Source organism: Gopherus evgoodei, chromosome 1 (genome assembly GCF_007399415.2).
Source record: "Gopherus evgoodei ecotype Sinaloan lineage chromosome 1, rGopEvg1_v1.p, whole genome shotgun sequence".
Lineage (NCBI taxonomy): Eukaryota > Metazoa > Chordata > Testudines > Testudinidae > Gopherus > Gopherus evgoodei.
This window is the reverse complement of record NC_044322.1, coordinates 343,945,113-343,965,194: the sequence shown is the minus strand read 5'-3', so window position 1 is coordinate 343,965,194 and position 20,082 is coordinate 343,945,113. Positions and strand designations below refer to the sequence as shown.

Here is a 20,082-nt window from a genome sequence, read left to right as displayed (position 1 = left end):
AATCACACTTGCACATGCAAACTGTGCTTGTAGACATGTAAATATGCAATGTACACACACCAGTGCTGCTTATGCCTTCAGCCTCAAACTTTTTGGATGCAAATTTAGAAGTATTTTTGACAATTTGTCCTAAATTAGACAAACATTTAAAAAAAATTAAATTATCCTAAAAGACTCAAACTTTGAAAATAGTCATAGGTATAAAAGAATCAATTGTTATGGAAAGTTGAATAAATAGAGAATAGGAAATTGTTAAATTAACAAAAAAGCCCTAGATCAAATTAACTAGTCAATAGTAATTCCACTTAACCTTATAAAAGGAATTAGCAATGGCTTGATAGACAGCTGTTGAGGACAGTTTGTGTGTGTGTATATGTACATATATATATATGAGTCTAGAACAGGGGCAGCTCCAGGCACCAGCATGCCAAGCACGTGCCTGGGGCGGCAAGCCATGGGGGGCGCTCTGCTGGTCACCGTGAGGACAGCAGGCAAGTTGCTTTCGGCGGCATGCCTGAAGAGGGTCCGCTGGTCCCGCGGCTTTGGCAGATCTCCCGCAGGCGTGCTGCCGAATCCACGGGACCAGGGACCTCCCACAGGCAAGCCACCGAAGGCAGCCTGCCTGCCGTGCTTGGGGCGGCAAAACACCTAGAGCTGCCCCTGGTCTAGAAGTACAGGTGCGTGTATGGGGGTGTGTGTATATATATATATATACACACACGCACCTGTACTTCTAGACCAGGGGCAGCTCTAGGTGTTTTGCCGCCCCAAGCACGGCAGGCAGGCTGCCTTCGGTGGCTTGCCTGTGGGAGGTCCCTGGTCCCGTGGATTCGGCAGCACGCCTGCGGGAGGTCTGCCAAAGCCGCGGGACCAGCGGACCCTCTTCAGGCATGCCGCCGAAAGCAACTTGCCTGCTGTCCTCACGGTGACCAGCACATCTAGGGCTTTTTAATATATATATATATATATATATATATATATATATATATATATATATATATATATATATATATATATATATATATATATTACACACACACCAACACTTTTAAAACACGTGCTGAATTTTTCGCTGATCAGTTTGAGACAGATCATGGACCCACTTGTCCAGCTGCAAATGGGAGAAAGGGCCCCAGCATGTCCCTACACCAGCTACGCACATTGTGTGTAGTAGCATCTAGGAATAAGTAGCTTTGGCAGAGCTGCTGTATCCCCTCTTTGCTTGTGCGCAGAGCCCAGGCACTCTCTCCCTCACTCCTGTCCCCCACACACGTAAATGTACATCCCAGACATTGGGGGAAATAATCTGTATCATGTATAAGCCTAGTGCAGGGTATTGCTTCTTCCTTCAACCCAGAGCAAGGGGAAATCTGAAGGCAGATTGGGCTCCCTTGCTTGTGGCAAATCCACAGTCTAGCACTTTATTTGTGTGTTGTGTGCCTTTCCTTACCCTGTGTCTTTTTAGATGTTGGGTGTTTGGGGAAGGGACTGGGTTTCTACAGTGTACAGTTGTAGAGCTCCTAGGATATTTTGTATGCTATTGTGATATAAATGATAATGAGAGTTGGTTAATATGTATTTATAAAGATTGGCTTCACTGTCCATTATCCAACCTGACAGCTCAAAACTCCATTTGACTTCAAAAGCAGCAGGAGAAAAACAAAAGCATTTTAAATCTTGTTGCAGCAGTTTGTCATCTCATAACTAATGAAAGCAGTAAGATTCTTCAGTCTCCCAAAATGAAAAGTTTCCAAATATCAGTATTTATAGGCTTTTAAAAGAAACTATGAACCACAGCAGCTCTTTGCCCAGTTCAGCTGAGTTTTAAATAACAGATTTGTCAGCCAGAGTTGTAAATGTGACCAAGATTATAGATCTCAGAGGAGATCAAATGAAGTCCAGTAGGTTCAGATGTCTTAAAATATTATTATGAGTCAAGATAATAAAAGCAATGAAACATAAATAATTGGAGGTAAAGTGTTACAAGAATTATTATTCTACCTTCGCCCTTTATTAAATGCCACATTGTGACAGCTCTTTAATCTCCAGCTTCCCATTATGCAGAGCTGAACAGTCCAGCTTCAGCACCAAGCTCAGAGAAACAGAGCCCCATGGCACAGCAACACAGCCCGATGGCTCAGCAGAGTCCAGTAGCACAGCAGAGTCCTGTAGCACACCACAGTCCCGTAGCACAGCCACCACCTCCACAACCTCTGCAGTTACAAGGGCATGAAAACAGGTAAGAGCAGCTGCTCCACATTCTGCTTCCTTTAGGTACAGTGTGAGACTTGATCCAATCGAGCTTCTCTCTGTTTCTAACTACTGTGACCTATCATGTTACCCGTTGCCAACATTTGAGTGGCAACATTTATAAAATATAAATTGTGTGTTAAATTAAACTGAAAAGTGTCGTTCACCTACATGTGTGAGAGACATCGGTCTACAAAAGGATCAAAACTTTCCCAAAATAAGGAGCGCTGTGTTAAAACTTCAGATTCTCAGAACTATTTACTGGCATATTTTTTGCCAGAGATCTAAAGCATATTCTAGTATCTCTTGCTCATAACTTCAATGTTAATAAACTTCATTTTTATGTTCCTGACATTTACAAAACACATTTATATCTAGTATACTCTTGGTGAAAGGGCCTTTCGTTTTAACCCTCACACCCGCCTCCATGTCTTCTGCATCGTAAAGCACTGTTGTCAGTACAATATTTTTCAGTTCAACCACAGATTTTATCTACAGCAAACTGATTTTTCCCGAGCTGATTTCTCTAGTTTAGCTCTCAATACATGTATGATTTTTTGTGTATACGACCTAGTTTGAATGAAATGATACAGTGTATTACTTAGTGGGCTAGGAGGGAATCTAGAGTGTTGTGACCAGCTACATTAAGATCAGAATGTATTTGAAATAGATTTAGGTTGTGGAATAATACAATAGTTCTTACATTATGTGATTTTCTGTCAACATTATTTTGTCATTGGATTAATTTTTTGGCTTGTCAAATAAAACTGATTATGCTGTCAGTCTTTATGCTAAACTTGACTGAGTAATGTACCTCAGCCAGACCATGACCCATAAACAATAAATGCCAGTGCCAGAGTTTCTGCATTTTATTGTAGATGAGGTGCTATGCCCTATAAGTCACCTATGCTTAATACACAAATCATATTTGTAGGTCTGTCAAATAATTAAAAAAAATAATTGCAATTAATCACGAGATTAAAAAATGTGATTAATGGCAGTTTTAATTGCACTGTTAATAATAGAATACCATTTATTTAAAGATTTGTAGATGTCTTCTACATTTTCAAATATATTGATTTCAGTTGCAGCACAGAATACAAAGTGTACAGTGCTCACTTTATATTATTATTTTTATTACAAATATAAATAGTATTTTTCAATTTACCTCATACAACTACTGTAATGCAATTTCTTTATTGTGAAAGTGCAATTTACAAATGTAGATTTTTTTTAACCTAACTGCACTGAAAAATAAAGCAATGTAAAACTTTAGAGCCTACAAGTCCACTCAGTCCTACTTCCATACTGATGACAAAAGCATGAAATCAGGTCCTCTGGAGTGGTGGTCAAAGCATGAAGGGGCATACAAATGTTTAGCATATTTGGCACGTAAATACCTTGCAATGCCGGCTACAAAAGTGCCATGCAAACACCTGTTCTCACTTTCAGGTGACATTGTAAATAAGAAGTGGGCAGCATTATCGCCTGTAAATATAAACAAACTTGTTTTTCGTAATGATTGGCTGAACTAGTAGGACTCAGTGGACTTGTAGGCGCTAAAGTTTTAAATTGTTTTGTTTATGAGCAAAGTTATGTAACAAAAAAAAATCTACATTTGTAAGTTGCACTTTCACTAAAGAGATTGTACTACAGTTCTTGTATGAGGTGAATTGAAAAATACTATTTCTTTTATTTATCTTTTTTACAGTACAAATATTTGTAATAAAAAATAATAATATAAAGTGAGCCCTGTACACTTTGTATTCTGTGTTGTAATTGAAATCAATATATTTGAAAATATAGAAAAACAGTCAAAAATATTTATAATAAATTTAAATTTGTATTATATTATTGTTTAACAGTGTGATTAAAACTACAATTAATCACGATCAATTTTTTTAATCTAGTTAATTTGTTTTGAGTTAATCACTTGAGTTAACTGTGATTAATTGATAGCCCTAATATTTACTTATCCAAAATGCCTTTCTCCTCCATTTCTACTGGTATCACCATATAGATATTACTTGGGAGTGGGGATGGGTTTTAAATTCCGGTCCCGAGTCATCTCCCACACAGCAAGGACACTGGGTCTCCCTCAGCCAGGAAGTCTTTCCTCTCTCTTATCCACACAGTGCATGAGACGATGCTGCCAAGAGTTGAGTTCTCAGCAGACTCCCCTGTGGTCCACCACACAGGAACAGACACCCCATGGGCCAGATCACTAGAGCACTCCGTGAATTTTGGCCCTTATACCCCTACATTCAGTGGCATTGCAACCATGCAGCTGGAGTGGTGCGCCATACTGTACTGTTTGAGCAACCTGCCAGTCCTGCAAAAACCTGGAGTAAGCAGCGATTGCACCTGCCAGTCACACACTGACTTATACAGTTTTTCAAGTTCCTTTTCCTTACATTTCATGAGACACTTGCCTGACAGCACCAGCTCCAGAAAGATACATGCTTCTGCTAAAGTAACTGTAGAACCTAATCCTAAAAATGCTTTTCAAGCCCCATCAGAAGTCCCATTGACCAGCACAATGCTCAGTAATAAATGTATGCAGGATTGGGACCTTAGTTTGTAACATATAAATTATATTAATTTTCTTAAGTTCTTAAAGGATGATCTGGCCCCTGTGTTACTGAATGTCCAGTAAGGTATATGCATTAACACACCTATTTACATATTCAACAAAAAATATTATTGTTATAACTTGTGTATAGCACAGCATGATCTTCTGGGATACTGATATGTCAGTATATTGTGAACTTGTGTTAAGTTGTCCAGTGTTCCAGAAATAATTCTGTTATTATTAGCTGGCATTGGGTAGTATTTTACCCATTTTTAATATGTTACAATTTGTTTATATAGTCATTCACCAGAAAAAAAGTTGTTGGTCTGTATCAGTCAGTCAAAATCCTAAATCATATTTAATATTTTTAAATTACAAGCAATAAATTTACTTTTCTTATATTAAACAGACTCAATATTACAATAAGCCTAGATTCTCTATGTCCTTGTTACATGGAATCAATATACTAAAGAAGTAAAGAAGATAAGCTTTCATATAAAAAAGCAGGCCCCATTATGAATACTTTGTACAAGTTTTAATAGTATATATGTCAGGTCTATGTTTGCAACCTCTGTGAAAATTATTCAAGTTTCAAATCATTTTCCCTCTTACCTCTCTTTGTCTGGTTGAAACTGTAGCTGGGAATGACTAGTTTACAGAAGTGTACTGTAGCAATAAAGTGTCTATGTGGTAGCCTAAGACAAAGCCATCTAACACATTATGCAAGTTATTTCCAGGGAAAAATGAACAAAGACAGAAAACAATGCTCAGATTAATTCCACATGTTCAGTGCATTTATTTGCATAACTACCCATTTTCCTTGAAAACCCAGTACAGATTCCCCTTTCATGGTGTGAGTGTCATTACTAGGTACGCTGAAACTTTATTAGAGCAGAGTCTGAAATACACATCAGACAGAAAAGATTGTTAGCATCTTCTTTCAACTAGTTAGCAATTAAAACAATATGTATATATTATTAAATTCTTATTAACCAAATTCTGTTGCCTTCATTCATAAATATGCATCATATGCTAGATCTGTATTTAAACCCTAGAATGGCTTACTAGGAATTGCTACCATAAGATCCTGCAGTGAATCAGAGCACTTAGTGTACACTATATTAATGGATACTATATCAATGATTTCTTTCTATTAGCCAGATAACGGCTGGTACAAAGAAAATGTCCATTTCTGAATTTGAGAGTTCGCCAAAAAAAAAAAATAGCTTTTACATTAGTAAAATATAGAGGCTGTAAACCTTTGAATCTCTTCAATATTTTAAATCCTTATTTAGTCTGCTGCACTCTAAGTTCTGGAAAAGCAATAAACAAATTCAGTCTTTTGCTTTGTATTATTTTTTTCTTCTGTGAAATTTGGTCTTTGGGTTAGACAAGGTACATGGGAGTCAGGACTCCTGGGTTCTATCACTGCCATTTAGGGCCCAATCCTGCTCCCACTGAGGTCTATGGGGAAATTAGACTGTACTGCCTTGGACAAGTCACTTAGGGCCAAATTTTCAAAAGTAATCTCTAATTTAATATACCTCAATTTTTGCCTTGGAAAGCTCATCTCAAATGCACCATCTGCCTCTCAGTGCAGCCCAGTTTGACACAATTTTATAGCTGTTCATTTGCTTTTTATCTCTCAGTATTGAATTTAATGCCTTTCTGCAAATTCTTTTAGCATTGTGCAGATTTAAAGAACTAAAATAATCATTCTAACTTACTCAGTTATAGGTCAGAAGTAAAAGCAAGACAGGATGTGAAACCTGACATCCGACAACCTCCATTTACTGACTACAGGCAGCCTTCAGCGGACTATAGACAGCCTCCGTTAGACTACAGGCATCCTCCAGTAGTGGATTACCAACAGCCACCACCTCTGGACTACAGGCAGCCACCTTTAATAGATTACAGACAACATTCTCCTGACACCAGGCAATATCCTCTGTCAGATTATAGGCAGCCCCAGGTACAAAGTGAAATAATCACAGCTCTGAAAGCAGGGTTTTTTAATTGACCTGAACATTTGTATTCTGATTTCTATTTTTTTGCAGAAGAAATTAATTCCAACTTCATTAATGCTTGTAAAGTGCTGTTATTTTTACACTAAAATAACACTATTTATAATACTGTTGTTACAGCTGCAGGTAGACTATTTTTTTTATATTTGGGGGAGTTCAAATAATGATGAGAAAATGCATTTTCCAGAACATTATTCTTCTCAAACCACTGTATACCAACAACATAAATAGTCTTTTACCACAGGCTGTGCTTTAAAGGCACAATCCAGCCCTAAATCAATAAACTCTGACTGTATCCAGTTCAGTGGAATTTCTACATAAATTATCATCTTTCTGCTACTGTAGAAGACATACCTTATTTATAATCAGAAAAATTACTAATATCTCTATGTCTTTGTGTCTGAAAAGGAAGCTTCTCCTTTTTCAGAAGATCAATCTTGAGTGTGTTTTGACTTGATGTGAAATAATCTATGCCAGCAGAAACAATCTATACACAAATTAGCCAGATGTCTCTTTTTACACAGAGCCCAATCTTGCAATGCTTATTCCCAGAAGTAAGCCTTATGTTAGTAGTTTATTGATTTAAATGGGAATGTTCTCATGAGTGGTGTTTACTAATGGGTATGAGGGCTGGTGCAAATTTGGGTTAAAAAATCTCCCCCTTTCCTTGCATAAGGGAGAAAAAAGCAGATGTCAGGAAGGTTATCAAATCAAGAGGCACATGGTTTATGTTTCCAGAAGTCCTCAGTGAACACCACATTCCTATGTCAACTCTCCATAGAGTTCACTTCTAGGGCCATATTTTCAAAGCAGGCACACATGCTGTCTCCATGTAAATATGTACATATCTGTTGCCTATGTAAACATATATTTTTCAAATGACTTCTTTGTACAAGAATATTGGGTAATTCCACATTCAAACATATGTTCAAAGGGTTTGGTTGTGTTTTTTTCCTTAATGTGCACAAAACCATTCACATAGTTAATTTGTTTTTACTCTCTGTGTCTATACAGGATTTTGATTATTTCACTGTTGACATGGAGAAGGGAGCCAAAGGGTTTGGATTTAGTATTCGAGGAGGAAGGGAATACAAAATGGATTTGTATGTGCTGAGATTAGCAGAAGATGGGCCAGCGATAAGAAATGGAAGGATGAGGGTAAGTAATTTAACTCTTTTGAAACAGCTCTATAACATACATTCTAAGGAATATATATATATTTTCAGAGGATTTTGCGCACTGCATGTAAGAAACAGTTATATTTTGTGACAAGATCAGATAGAACTCCTATAATACTTGTCCAGCAAAGGACAGACACTTTCATATTGTTAAGTGGCCTAACAAGAACTGAATCAATTACATTAAATAGGCAGTAGGTCTAGGTAATTTATTTGTGGATTGGATATGTCATTTTTGATTGCTTTGTTTTGCATTTTTCTCCTTATTCTTTCATTCATATCTAGACATCTTAGAAACTCCAAGGAATGAAGAGTTTGTTGCTTTCTTAATAAAAATAATAGCAGGGTAATTATTTATTTCTGTAGTCCAAATACAAAGACAAGTGATCTAGTGTGCTGGACAATGGATTGGGTATCAAAAGACCTGGGTTTTAATCCTGGCTCTTCTACTGTGCGCTTATGACCTTGAGGAAGTCATTTCACTTCTGTCTCACCCCTCGTTGTTTCATCCACTTAAATTCTAAGATATTTTTGTCAAGAACTAACTTTCACTATTTGTTTGTATAGCACCGAGTACAATGGAGCTCCAAACTCAGTTGGAGCTTCTAGGTGTTGTTATAATATAAATAATAATAATAACCACATCAGTGCACCGAGTGTAACAAAACTGCAAAGTTAATTTAGGAAATTCCACATTACTTTTTAAAATGTGTGATATATAATAAAAATAAGTGGATCAAGATATGTGCTTCTGGTCTGTGAAGAATTTATCTGAAGAGTAGGTATAAATTCATCTACACTTGCATGTTAATACATAACAATTCACTGAGTGCACAAAAGAGCATGGAAAATGCAACCAGGACAATACAGTGAGACCAAAAATCAGCACACAAACTTTTCTTTAAAATAGCTAACAAATGCCGCCTTGTTGCTCCAATATTTAATCATAAAGATGGGAAATGGAAAAATAGCGCTGTACTAGAAAGAGAATGGATTGTTGTAATGTTGCAGTTCTGAATGAAATTCTGCCCCCACTTGCATCCCGTGCAAGTGCAACAAGTCTAACTTTATGTCTTTAAAGAGTACTGGGGTCTGACCAGGCTAATACAAAATTAAAGGTGAAAAATTTCATCACACAAGTCAGGATTTTCAGAAATTTTGTTATGGTCCATGTGTCACTGCTAACTAGCACACTTTGCATGTACAGTTTGTAAGACTCAATTTGATCCTGGAATACGCATAGGCCACAAGGCCCCAGGCATTGTGAGCTTGCCTGAAGAGGAGCTATGAAAACACAGGGCACCCAACAACTCCCCTTCTACTAGGAACTTAGAGACAGCCAGCACCGCCTAATCAATGAGAACCACTGACTAACTATATATAGAGTATATAATTTAGATGTGAGTTAACATTGACTTTGGAATCAGATTTTATTTCTTTACTTGTGTTTTCATTTGTTTCTTTATTCCTGTATTATCATCATTTATTGTACTTAATAAAAAGTCATAACCAGGCTATAGCATATTAGCCAGGGTGTAACTAATGGTGAGGAAAGCAGTATAGCTCTTCCTTTACAGTCAGCGCTGGTTAGGGCATATGACCAAGATTACAGAACCATGAAGGATGGTGCCTTTAGAGAAGTATCATTGCAGGTAATTTCCTATATTTAGCCACAGATCTGACCAGTAAAATTTGATGCATCATTTGAATAGAATAATATCATGAGTATAAAATAGACCTTATAGTCACTGAGTGAATACTACTATATCCATTTTAAACAAGTAAGGATAGTAAGCCAGTTCCTGGCTCTTTTCAGTCTCATTTGGAAATATTTTATAATGTTCCATCAAAAATACTAGTTTATTTTCTAAAATAAATTTTAAAACTTGTCGAACTTATATAGTTGTTTTACAAAGCCAACTGTCATGGTTACCGGGCAGGCCATGCCTTAGACCCCTTTTTGTCCTTTGCAAGTGCACTCCTTTGCGGACCTCTCTGGGTGGAACCATGCTAGATCAGATCTCTGGGCTGCATTCCACCACTACCACCCTCTGCTTACCAACCATATTAACCCACAGGCTCAACTGGGCCTTTTCTCTCTGGGGACCAGTGACCAGCTGATTAAAGTGACTCAAAAACAGCTTCTTCAAAACAAAGTAACATTTATTTGCCAAAGGGAACATAGCATCTAGGAAAAGGGTTTAGACAAGAAAAAGTCCTATAGAGAGGCAGGAGAGGTGAGGTAATGTCTTTAATTGGACCAACTTCTGTTGGTGAGAGAAACAAGCTTTTGAGCTTACACAGAGCTTTTCCTCAGGAAGCTCAAAAGCTTGTCTCTCTCACCAACAGAAGTTGGTCCAATAAAAGATATTACCTCTCCCACCTTGTCTCTCTAATATCCTGAGCTCAACACAGCTACAACACTGCATACAAAGAGTCCTGTACACACATATCCTTACCTAAGCTTAACCTCTCTATTCAGAGCTCAACTAAGGACAATTTATTCCCATCTCTGGGTTTTGGAAGTCAGCCTCCTTGCTGCAGGACCCGTGTCTCTCTATCTGCCAGCAACTTATCTCTAGTTGCTGCTATTGACAGCCCACTTAGTGCCCACTTCTTCCCTATGGCAGCATCTTTATGGTTTAGGATTCCCTTTGGTCCTAGGCTTTCAGTCTTGAGAAGAGTAAACCATGCCAGCCTCCTGGAAGCCAGGCAGGGGCATTTACCCATTAATAGCTCCCAGCATTGTTCCCTTAAATAGCTTTATCTGTTTCATTTTCCTCTTTGCTTCTCCTTTAACAGCCCCCTTGAGTTTAACTCCATGCAGTAAGGCAGGATAATAGCAAAGATAAATTGAGGTTCATATAATACTTTTAAAAAAGAATATCCATAACTGTGTCATTCGCCACGTGAACCAAGTCAAGAAAGGAGAAGTTAAGGCTGGATATGCCATTCTGAAGAATATGTTAAGATACAATTGACCATGTTAGGGATTAAGGCCTGCTCTACACTTAAAAATTTTATCAGTATAACTGTGACATACAGGAGTGAGATTTTTATCATTATATTTATATAAGTATATAGATATAATTCCCTGGGTGGATGCAGTTATACTGGTATAATTAATTATTCTTCTTCGAGTGATTGCTCATATCCATTCCAGTTAGGTGTACGCGCCGTGCGTGCACATTCGTCGGAAAACTTTTACCCTAGCAACTCAGTGGGCCGGCAGGTCGCCCCCTAGAGTGGCGCCACCATGGCGCTCCATATATACTCCTGCCGGCCCACCCGCTCCTCAGTTCCTTCTTACCGCCCGTGTCGGTCGTTGGAACAGTGGAGCGCGGCTTAGCTGACCTCCACTTCCCTAGCTACTCGTTTTCTCGTATATAATTATGCAGTTATAACCCTTTTATATATATATATATTTGTATGGTTATACGTGTTTTCTTTGCTAACATGGTTAGTTTAGTTAGCGGGGTTCAGGAAGTAGCCCCTTCCATGAGCCCAGTGCCGGAGCCATGCATGGCTCACCGGGTTTTAAAAGGGGCCCGGCCTGCCAGAAGCCGCGGCCGAAGAGAGATCTACATGACTCCTGTTTGAAGTGCCTCAGGGAATCACACTTGACAGATAAGTGCCCCATTTGCAAGGCTTTTAAGCCGAGAACAAAAAGGTGCGGGACTTTCACTTACCCCCCCACCTTGGCGCCGAGCGATGTTCAAGCGGCGGGCAGAAGCGCCTCCTCGGCACCGGACCCCGCCGGTACTACCAAGGCCTTTCGGCACCGACCGTCGCCGGCACCGATGTCGACTCGGCACCGCTCCCTTCTTCCGAGGTCGAGAGAGCCTACGATTCCTGCTGGTGCCTGGCGGCTCCCCGGCACGCGCCGTGGTTGAGCCCCCTGCTCCCGCTGCTTCCGTGCCACCTGCATCGCAGCCAGAGAGCTCGCCTAAGTTGCGTTACCCGGCACCGACACCTGCAGAGGCACCGATGACTTCGGCTCCGTCGATTCCAGTCCCCCAGGACCACGGAATCCGGTGCCTGGCAGCTCCCCGGCTCACGCCGTAGTAGAGCTTACTGCTCCTGCTGCTTCTGTGCCAACTGCACCACAGCTAGAGAGCTCGTCTAAGATGGCTCGCCCGGCACCGACGACGTCGGCACCGTCGATCCCGGTCCCACGAGGGCCGTAGAATCCGGTGCCTGACGGCTCCCCGGCGCGCGCCGTGGTTGAGCTACTGCCCCTGCTGCTTCCGTGCCAGCGGCACCGCAGCCAGAGAGCTCGTCTACGTCGGATCGCCCGGCGCCGACACCTGCTACGGCACCGATGACGTCGTCACCGTCGATCCCGGTCCCACAAGGGCCGTAGAATCCGGTGCCTGACGGCTCCCCGGCACGCGCCGTGGTTGAGCGTATTGCTCCTGCTGCTTCCGTGCCAGCGGCACCGCAGCCAGAGGGCTCGTCTAAGTCGGATCGCCCGGCACCGGCACCTGCTGCGGCACCGATGACGTCGGCACCGTCGATCCCAGTCCCACAAGGGCCGTAGAATCCGGTGCCTGACAGCTCCCCGGCACGCGCCGTGGTTGAGCTACTGCTCCTGCTGCTTCCGTGCCAACGGCACCGCAGCCAGAGAGCTCGTCTACGTCGGATCGCCCGACACCAACACCTGCTGCGGCACCGATGACGTCGGCACCGTCGATCCCCGGTCCCGCAAGGGCCGTAGAATCCGGTGCCTGACGGCTCCCCGGCACGCGCCGTGGTCGAGCTAATGCTCCGGCTGCTTCCGTGCCAACGGCACCGCAGCCAGAGGGCTAGTCTAAGTCGGATCGCCCGGCACCGACACCTGCTGCGGCACCGATGACGTCGGCACCGTCGATCCCGGTCCCGCAAGGGCCGTAGAATCCGGTGCCTGACGGCTCCCCGGCACGCGCCGTGGTTGAGCTCCTGCTCCGGCTGCTTCCATGCCAACGGCACCGCAGCCAGAGGGCTAGTCTAAGTCGGATTGCCCGGCACCGACGCCTCTGAGGCACCGACAACATCGGCACCGTCGATTCCAGTCCCACAAGGGCTATCGAATCCGGTGCCCGACGGCTCCCCGGCACGCGCCGTGGTTGAGCGTATTACTCCCGCTGCTTCAGTGCTGACGGCACCGCAGCCAGACAGCTTATCTAACTCGGATCGCCCGGCACCGACACCTACCGAAGCTCTGATGACCTCGGTACCGTGGATCCCGGTCCCACGAGGGCCGTCGAATCCGGTGCCTGACAGCTCCCCAGTATGCACTGTGGTTGAGCCTGCTGTTCCCTTCACGCCGGAGACGTTACCAACGGCGAGGGCTCTCAGTGCCATGACAGAGTCAGTGCTGCCTGACCCGGGCACCGCCGGTACGGGTAATACAGTCTCTTCAGGGGACTGTCCCCTGTCAGCACAGCAGAGCGGCACCGTTCATGATCACGGTCCCGCAGACACTCCAAGTCCTGTCGGCACGCCGGACACCACTGGCAGTCCCGGTGCTGTTTTCCTCGGTACTGGTCACACTCGCTGCACCGGTCGGTATCCCGTTCGCCGACCCGCTATCGGCACCGTTCTGACCTCTGGCACCGGGGCAGGTACCTTGACTCCTGTAGCCCTTCTCCGAGCCTCGAGATCTCGGTCGACCTCCCGACACCGTTCTGGTTGCGGGTCTGGATCTCGTTCCAGGTACCGATACGCCTCCCGATGCCGGTCCCCGGTGCCGAGTTGGGCAAAGTCCGAGTGAGTCAGAGACTCTGCCTGTGCCTTCTTTTAGTACCTCCATGGCCGTCCGGACACGCATCCGTGTCATCCCATATGCGCAGATTTTATGCTCAGGCCCACGATCCTGATATGATGGCCAGCGGGCGCCAGCCCCGAAGCAGAAAGAGGCTTGGCGAATGAACAGGCTTGGCCGCCAGGTGTACTCTGCAGGGGCCCTGCAGCTCTGGGTAGCAAAGCAACAAGTCTGGCTTAGCTGCGATAATTATAGCACCTGGGTGAAGGAGTTTCTCCCTCAAAACTCCCACCAGGAGTCCGCTGCCATCTTGGAGGACGGGGGAAAGAAGGTTCCCAGAGCGTCCCTCCAGGCCTCGTTGGACGCAGCAGACTCTGCGGCCAGCACTCTGGCCTTGGGTGTCGCCATGAGGTGCATTTCATGGCTTCAGGTTTTAAACCTCTGGCCGGAGCTGCAGTATGCCATTCAGGATTTACCCTTTGTTGGTAAAGGCATCTTCGCGGCAGAGACAGCCCCAGACTGCGAAGTCTGGTGGGCAATAGGGTCCTAATGTGTCTCAGCATGTATACGCCAGCGACAAAACGCAGGCCTTTCTGGCCCCAGCCGCCATACTCTGTGCCTAGCCAGAGGCGGAACTCTGGCAAACGGCAGGGCCAAGGTGGTCGCAGACGAACGTCAGGACCCCTGAAGAGCCAAAGTCAAGGTCCCTCGCAATTACCACTGGGACCAAAGACGGACCTTCCAAGGTTCACCTGAGGGCGGTGATCCCGATCCCGCTTTCTCCTGGCATGGCCCCAGTTACTTTCAGATCGCTGGGTCCTGCGCACGATGGAGCATAGGTACCACCTTTAATTTGCTCCAGCCCTGTCCCACTTCAGCGGACGAAAGGGGTAAGGGGTTTTACCCCCGTTATGCCCTAGTCCCCCACTCGAACACAGGTCTCAGACCTTCTTGGTCCTGCACGGACTCAACCGGGTTAGGATAAGGTTGGAGTTCTGCATGGTATCCCTGGGAATCATTATTCCATCCTTGCCTCCTGGGGGCTACGGTGCCGCCCTGGATATGAAGCACGTGTACTTTCGCAATGCCATCTTCCCTCCGCACGGGAGATGCCTCCGCTCTATAGCCGACTGTCAATACTCCCGGTTTACGGCCATAGTCGCCGCCTACCGTCGCTGATGTCGGATATGCGTTTTTCCGTATCTGGACGATTCGCTTATCCACGGAGACTCTGAGACACAAACCACTCAGCGCGTGGGCATCGCCACGGTCTTATTCACAGGTCAAGGCCTGCTGTTTATTATAGAGCAATCCACTCTGGTCCCCACGCAGAGGTTGGGCTCCCTAGGGGCTATCCTGGTCTCCTACCTAGCCGGAGCCTGCTTATCGCAACTGAGATTTTAGGCGATGGCAACAATCATCTGAGGTCTGAAGGCTTTCCCAACGACCTCAGCTCGTTCTTGTCTCAGTCTCCTGGGTCCATGGTTGCCCGCAAGTTTGTAACCAAACACGCCAAGCTCCGCCTCCGTCCTCTCCAAGTCCGGCTCACTGCCCCTGACGGCGGACGCCTCATCTCTCTGCTCGAGTGTTCATAGTCACCTCTGAGCTTAAGGCCTTTGGTCTTTTAGGGAGCTGGCATTCCTCCTCAATGCCCCAAAAATTGAGAGTAGTCCGCCTGGCATGCCAGGGGTTCCAGCGGCAGCTGCGAGGCCGTTGTATCTCGGTGTTTACAGCCAACACAACGACCAGGTGCTTCATAAGTATTCAGGGGGGACATAGTCCTCCCCCCCACCTTTTTTGTCAGGAGGCCATCCATTTCCGGGTCTTTGGCATGGCCCACTCGATGGAGCTGGCGACGTCCTTTCTCCCAGGCGTTTGGAACGTCCTAACTCTTTGCCTCAGCAGGTCTTTCCTGCCTTATGAGTGATCACTCTGCCCCATGTGAGGCGTCCCGCTTTCCGGAAGTGGAGATGTTTCCTCACACAGACCTGTTCGCTCACCGCGAGAGCAGGAAATGCCAGGTGTTCTGCTCCTTCCAAGATCTCTCCTCGGAATCGATCTTGGACGCATTCCTGATGCCGTGGAAAGGCCAACTGCATTATGCCTTCCCACTGTTCCCACTGGTTCATTAGGTCTGCTCAAACTCCGCAGGGGCAGAGCGTGCATCATCATGATCACTCCAGAATGGTCCAGGCAGCGCTGACATACCACGTTACTCGGCCTGTCAGCCCAGACCTCATCACTCAGGGCAACGACAGGCTTCGTCACTCGGACCTGCAGCCTCTTCGCCTCACGGTGGCTGCTGCGTACCTGAGTCGGGGTGACAGGCAGCCTTCCACCTGGTCAACGTACCGGGCCAGGTGGAAGCGTTTCTTTTACAGCTGCAATACGCTCGATCTTGCTCCTGCTGAGGTCTCGATCCCCTCTGTTTGGCCTGCCTCTGGCCTTCAGCGGCAGGACCTGGCGGTATCAGCGCTGAGGATACACTCAGCAGCCATCTCTACCTTCCAGCAGGCTGAGATGGACGTTCAGCGTTCTCACGCTCTATGGGTTCGAGGTCCCTCAAGGGCTTGGAGCGCTTGCACCCTCGGGTGCGCCGCCCAGCCCCGACCTGGGACCTCAACCTAGTCTTGGCCAGACGGGTCTCTGAGATCAGAGCTCTTACGGGGGTTCCGCCGTACACTAGGTTTCACAATGACAAGGTGCAGTTATGACCGCACCCGGCTTTCCTCCCTAAGGTGGTTTTGGCTTTTCATGTTACCCACAGTTCAACGCAATGGGCACAACCGTTGCACTCCTTGGACATCTGTGGAGTGCTCGCATTATATTGTGCTGACAGAACCATTTCCTAAGGTGCCCCAGCTCTATCCCGGTAGCGGGCCAAAGGGAGGGCTTGCTTGTTCTCCTCTCAGAGGATCTCATCTGGGGTGATGGCGGACATCCCCACTTGTTATGATTTGGCTCATATTTCCACAAGCCACATCACCGTGCATTCTACCAGGGCTCAGGCTTCATCTGCCGCCTTGCTGGCTCGTGTTTCTACCCACGAGATCTGTCGCGAAGCTCCATTGGTCCTCGGTCCATACCTTTGCTTCGCAGTATGCCCTGGTTCAGCAGTCAAGAGAGGCTGTAGCCTCTGGCTCAGCAGTTTTATTCTGCCACATTTCACTCCGACCCCACCGCCTTTGTAAGGCTTGGGATTCACCTAACTGGAATGGATATGAGCAATCACTCGAAGAAGAAAAGACGGTTACTCACCTTTGTAACTGTTGTTCTTCGAGATGTGTTGCTCATATCCATTCCACACCCGCCCTCCTTCCCCACTGTCGGAGTAGCCGGCAAGAAGGAACTGAGGAGCGGGTGGGCCGGCAGGAGTATATATGGAGCGCCATGGTGGCGCCACTCTAGGGGGCGACCTGCCGGCCCACTGAGTTGCTAGGGTAAAAGTTTTCCGACGAATGTGCACGCGCGGCGCGTACACCTAACTGGAATGGATATGAGCAACACATCTCGAAGAGCAACAGTTACAAAGGTGAGTAACCGTCTTTTCCCCTTCCCATACAGGAATAGCTATGCCAATATAAAGCACCTTTATACCAATAAAGATGTGTCTACACTAATGCGGTTGTACCCCCTTTTAAGAGTACTAGTGTATTAACAGTGTAGGAAAACCCAAAGTGCCATGTCTAATCCAAATTTGTATTTTCTGCTCTTCATTGGTGACATCAGATAACCTTAATGATGGGGAGATCTTAACAGGTTTGTTGGTTCAACTTAGTCTGGATAAGTCCTGAATAATTTGGAAGTCTATCAGCATACATTCAAACTCGGAATCCTGAGGAGTAAGGGCTAAATAAGTCAAATGTGTTAGAAGGTTAGAGGGGACCACAAGGGTTATCTAGTCTAACCCCTTGCCAAGATCAGGATTTGTTGTGTCTAAACCATCCAGGACAGATGACTATACATCCTCCTTATGAAAACTTCCAGTGAAGGAGCGAGCGTTCATGACCTCCCTAAGCAGTCCGTTCCATTGTCCTACTGTGCAGCCATATTGGCCTCCTGTAGCTCTTCTTATCTTTCCTCTGCATAGGAATAGTTTGATGTTGAGCCTCTAATACTGTATTACATCTTTGAGGAACTGCCAGCCTTCTTCAACTCTTTTTCTTCCTAACTGGTCTTTCCATGGGACCTTACCTACTATTTCTCTGAGTTGTTTTAAATCTGAAGTCCAGTTTCCTTGTTTTGCTGTTTTCATGTCTTCTGTTCCTCAGGATCTTGAATTCTATCACATCATGATCACTTCCTCCCAAGTTCCCAACCACATTCACATTCACAACTAATTCATCCCTATTGGTCAACACCAATTCCAAAATGGATAACTGCCCTAATTGTTTCCAAAACTTTCTGAATTAGAAGGTTGTCCCTTCTAAGAACTTTCAGGACATAATATGTTTTTCTGTAATAGTCTTCCAAAAGCTATCAGGGAAGTGAAAATCCTCCATTAATACTAGCTCATGTGTATTAGCTAATCTTGTTACCTGCTTGCAGAATGCCTCGTCCACTTCCTTGTTTTGATTTGGTGGCTATATCAGACCCCCATCCATAATATCACTACTATTCTTTTCCTTTTTTAGCCTCACCAATAGGTCTCTGCTTCCTTCCTCTTGGACCAAGTGTATACATTCTTGATGTACAGCACAATGCCTCCTCTTTTTTTCTCATACCTGTCCTTCTAGAACAAGCTATATCCCTTAGTGCTGGTACTCCAGTCATGAGAGTTGCCCCACCAAGTCTCTGCAATGCAAATTAAGTCATAACTTTCTTCATATACCATGACTTCCAGTTCATCCTGCTTGTTCCCCATATCCCTTGCATTGGTATCAAGGCGTCAAAGATGTTTTGCAGACTACCCTGTTACTTTACTTCTTGCCTCTTTAATGCATTTGTGATTTCTGGTCCTTTCTCAAGAATTTAGCCCCTTCCCCTTGACTTCCTTACTTGAGGCTAGTTGCACATTGGCCAGATTTTTGTCACCATGCCCCATAAGATCTAGTTTAAAGCTCCTCTTATCACATTAGCCATATGATGTACAAAGATGATCTTCCCAGTATTTGATAGATGGAGGCAAGGGACATGTGAGCAGGAGATGGATACTCTCTGCTATCATCTGCCTGCAGATATGCAGGGATTTTCTGGTGGAAAATGTTTCTGACCCAGACAACAATATTTCAAGCAAGTTATCCCTTCATGTTCAGAATAACCTTTACTTTAGATGTCATGTTTCTTGAGTAGCTGCTGGGGAAGCTGCTGGGAGCTCAGCTGTGCTGTCATGAGCAAGTTTGAGGCAAGTGAACTGTGTAGTAAACCCGACCTCCACACTGTTCAGCAACTATCCTATGGGTGGGTCTCATCCCTTGCTCACTCAGAATGCAAGTGCAGAAAAAAAAACATAAATAGGAACAATAGGACAAAATCTTCACAAGGTGAACCTCCAGGAGCTTCCTCTCCCTTTGCAGCTATTTCCTGGGTAGGGGACAATTTGGCACTGTGTCTCTAAAATCAAAGCATGGAAAAGAGGTGTGGGAAATGGAAAAAAGAACAAGAAAAACATTGTCAAAGTTGAGAGCTTGCAAAGTATGAAAAGTGCAACATGCTGTAGGACCTGTTGTGTTGGAGTCTAGTCAGCAAATAAATACATAAGAAAAGAAAACAGAGGGAACAAGGTGAAAAAGCACTACAAAAGTTAGGAGCATGTGAAAATCCTACACAGATGAGGTCAATTGACTCAGTAGCAATAAATAAACTAAGAAAGATGAATGTACAAGGCAGATGGAACTGAAAGCATTAGCGATGAGGTGTGAGACATTCACTTATGAAAGATACACTAAGAACACAGAGGAGATTAAACAATTTAAATACTGTCTGGAGGAGGGGGGAAATAGTGTAACTGAACTCAACAAGTGGCAAGATATCAAAGGCTCTGTGTAGTCTATGAAGTATATTCAAGCTCAGGAACCTAACATTCTTTGTGCCCAGTCCTGCACCATGCTAGGTACTTTTGCAGCACTCTGCACTTTACAAGACTGAGAAACACAGAACTGGTCAAAAAATAGTGTTTATTTCCCTGAAGAAAATTTCAACTTTTTGGCAAAAAAGTCAAAAACCGAAGACTGAAAATTTCAATTAAAAATTGATGCTATGGTGCCTTATGCTCCTATTCCCCTCTAGGGATCAGAATCCCAGACCAGATTACGTTTCCCAAGATGCAACCCAGTCTCCCCTCCTACAGTGCATTATGGGAGATGTAATCTGGCT

At 44.6% G+C, this 20,082-nt stretch overlaps 1 protein-coding gene across 15 annotated transcripts in view; it reads left to right on the top strand.

Moving 5' to 3' along the window:
- Positions 1-20,082, top strand: part of MAGI2 (membrane associated guanylate kinase, WW and PDZ domain containing 2) — a 1,169,121-nt gene that overhangs the window by 1,112,849 nt on the left and 36,190 nt on the right. For 11 of the 15 annotated variants that reach the window (XM_030558551.1, XM_030558303.1, XM_030558899.1 and 8 more), the window contains 3 exons: positions 2,050-2,239; positions 6,554-6,794; positions 7,861-8,004. In XM_030558551.1, the coding sequence (XP_030414411.1) occupies positions 2,050-2,239; positions 6,554-6,794; positions 7,861-8,004 (575 nt within the window). The remainder of the gene's footprint in view (positions 1-2,049; positions 2,240-6,553; positions 6,795-7,860; positions 8,005-20,082) is intronic. The other 4 variants (XM_030558726.1, XM_030558640.1, XM_030558418.1 and 1 more) reach the window with 1 other exon arrangement.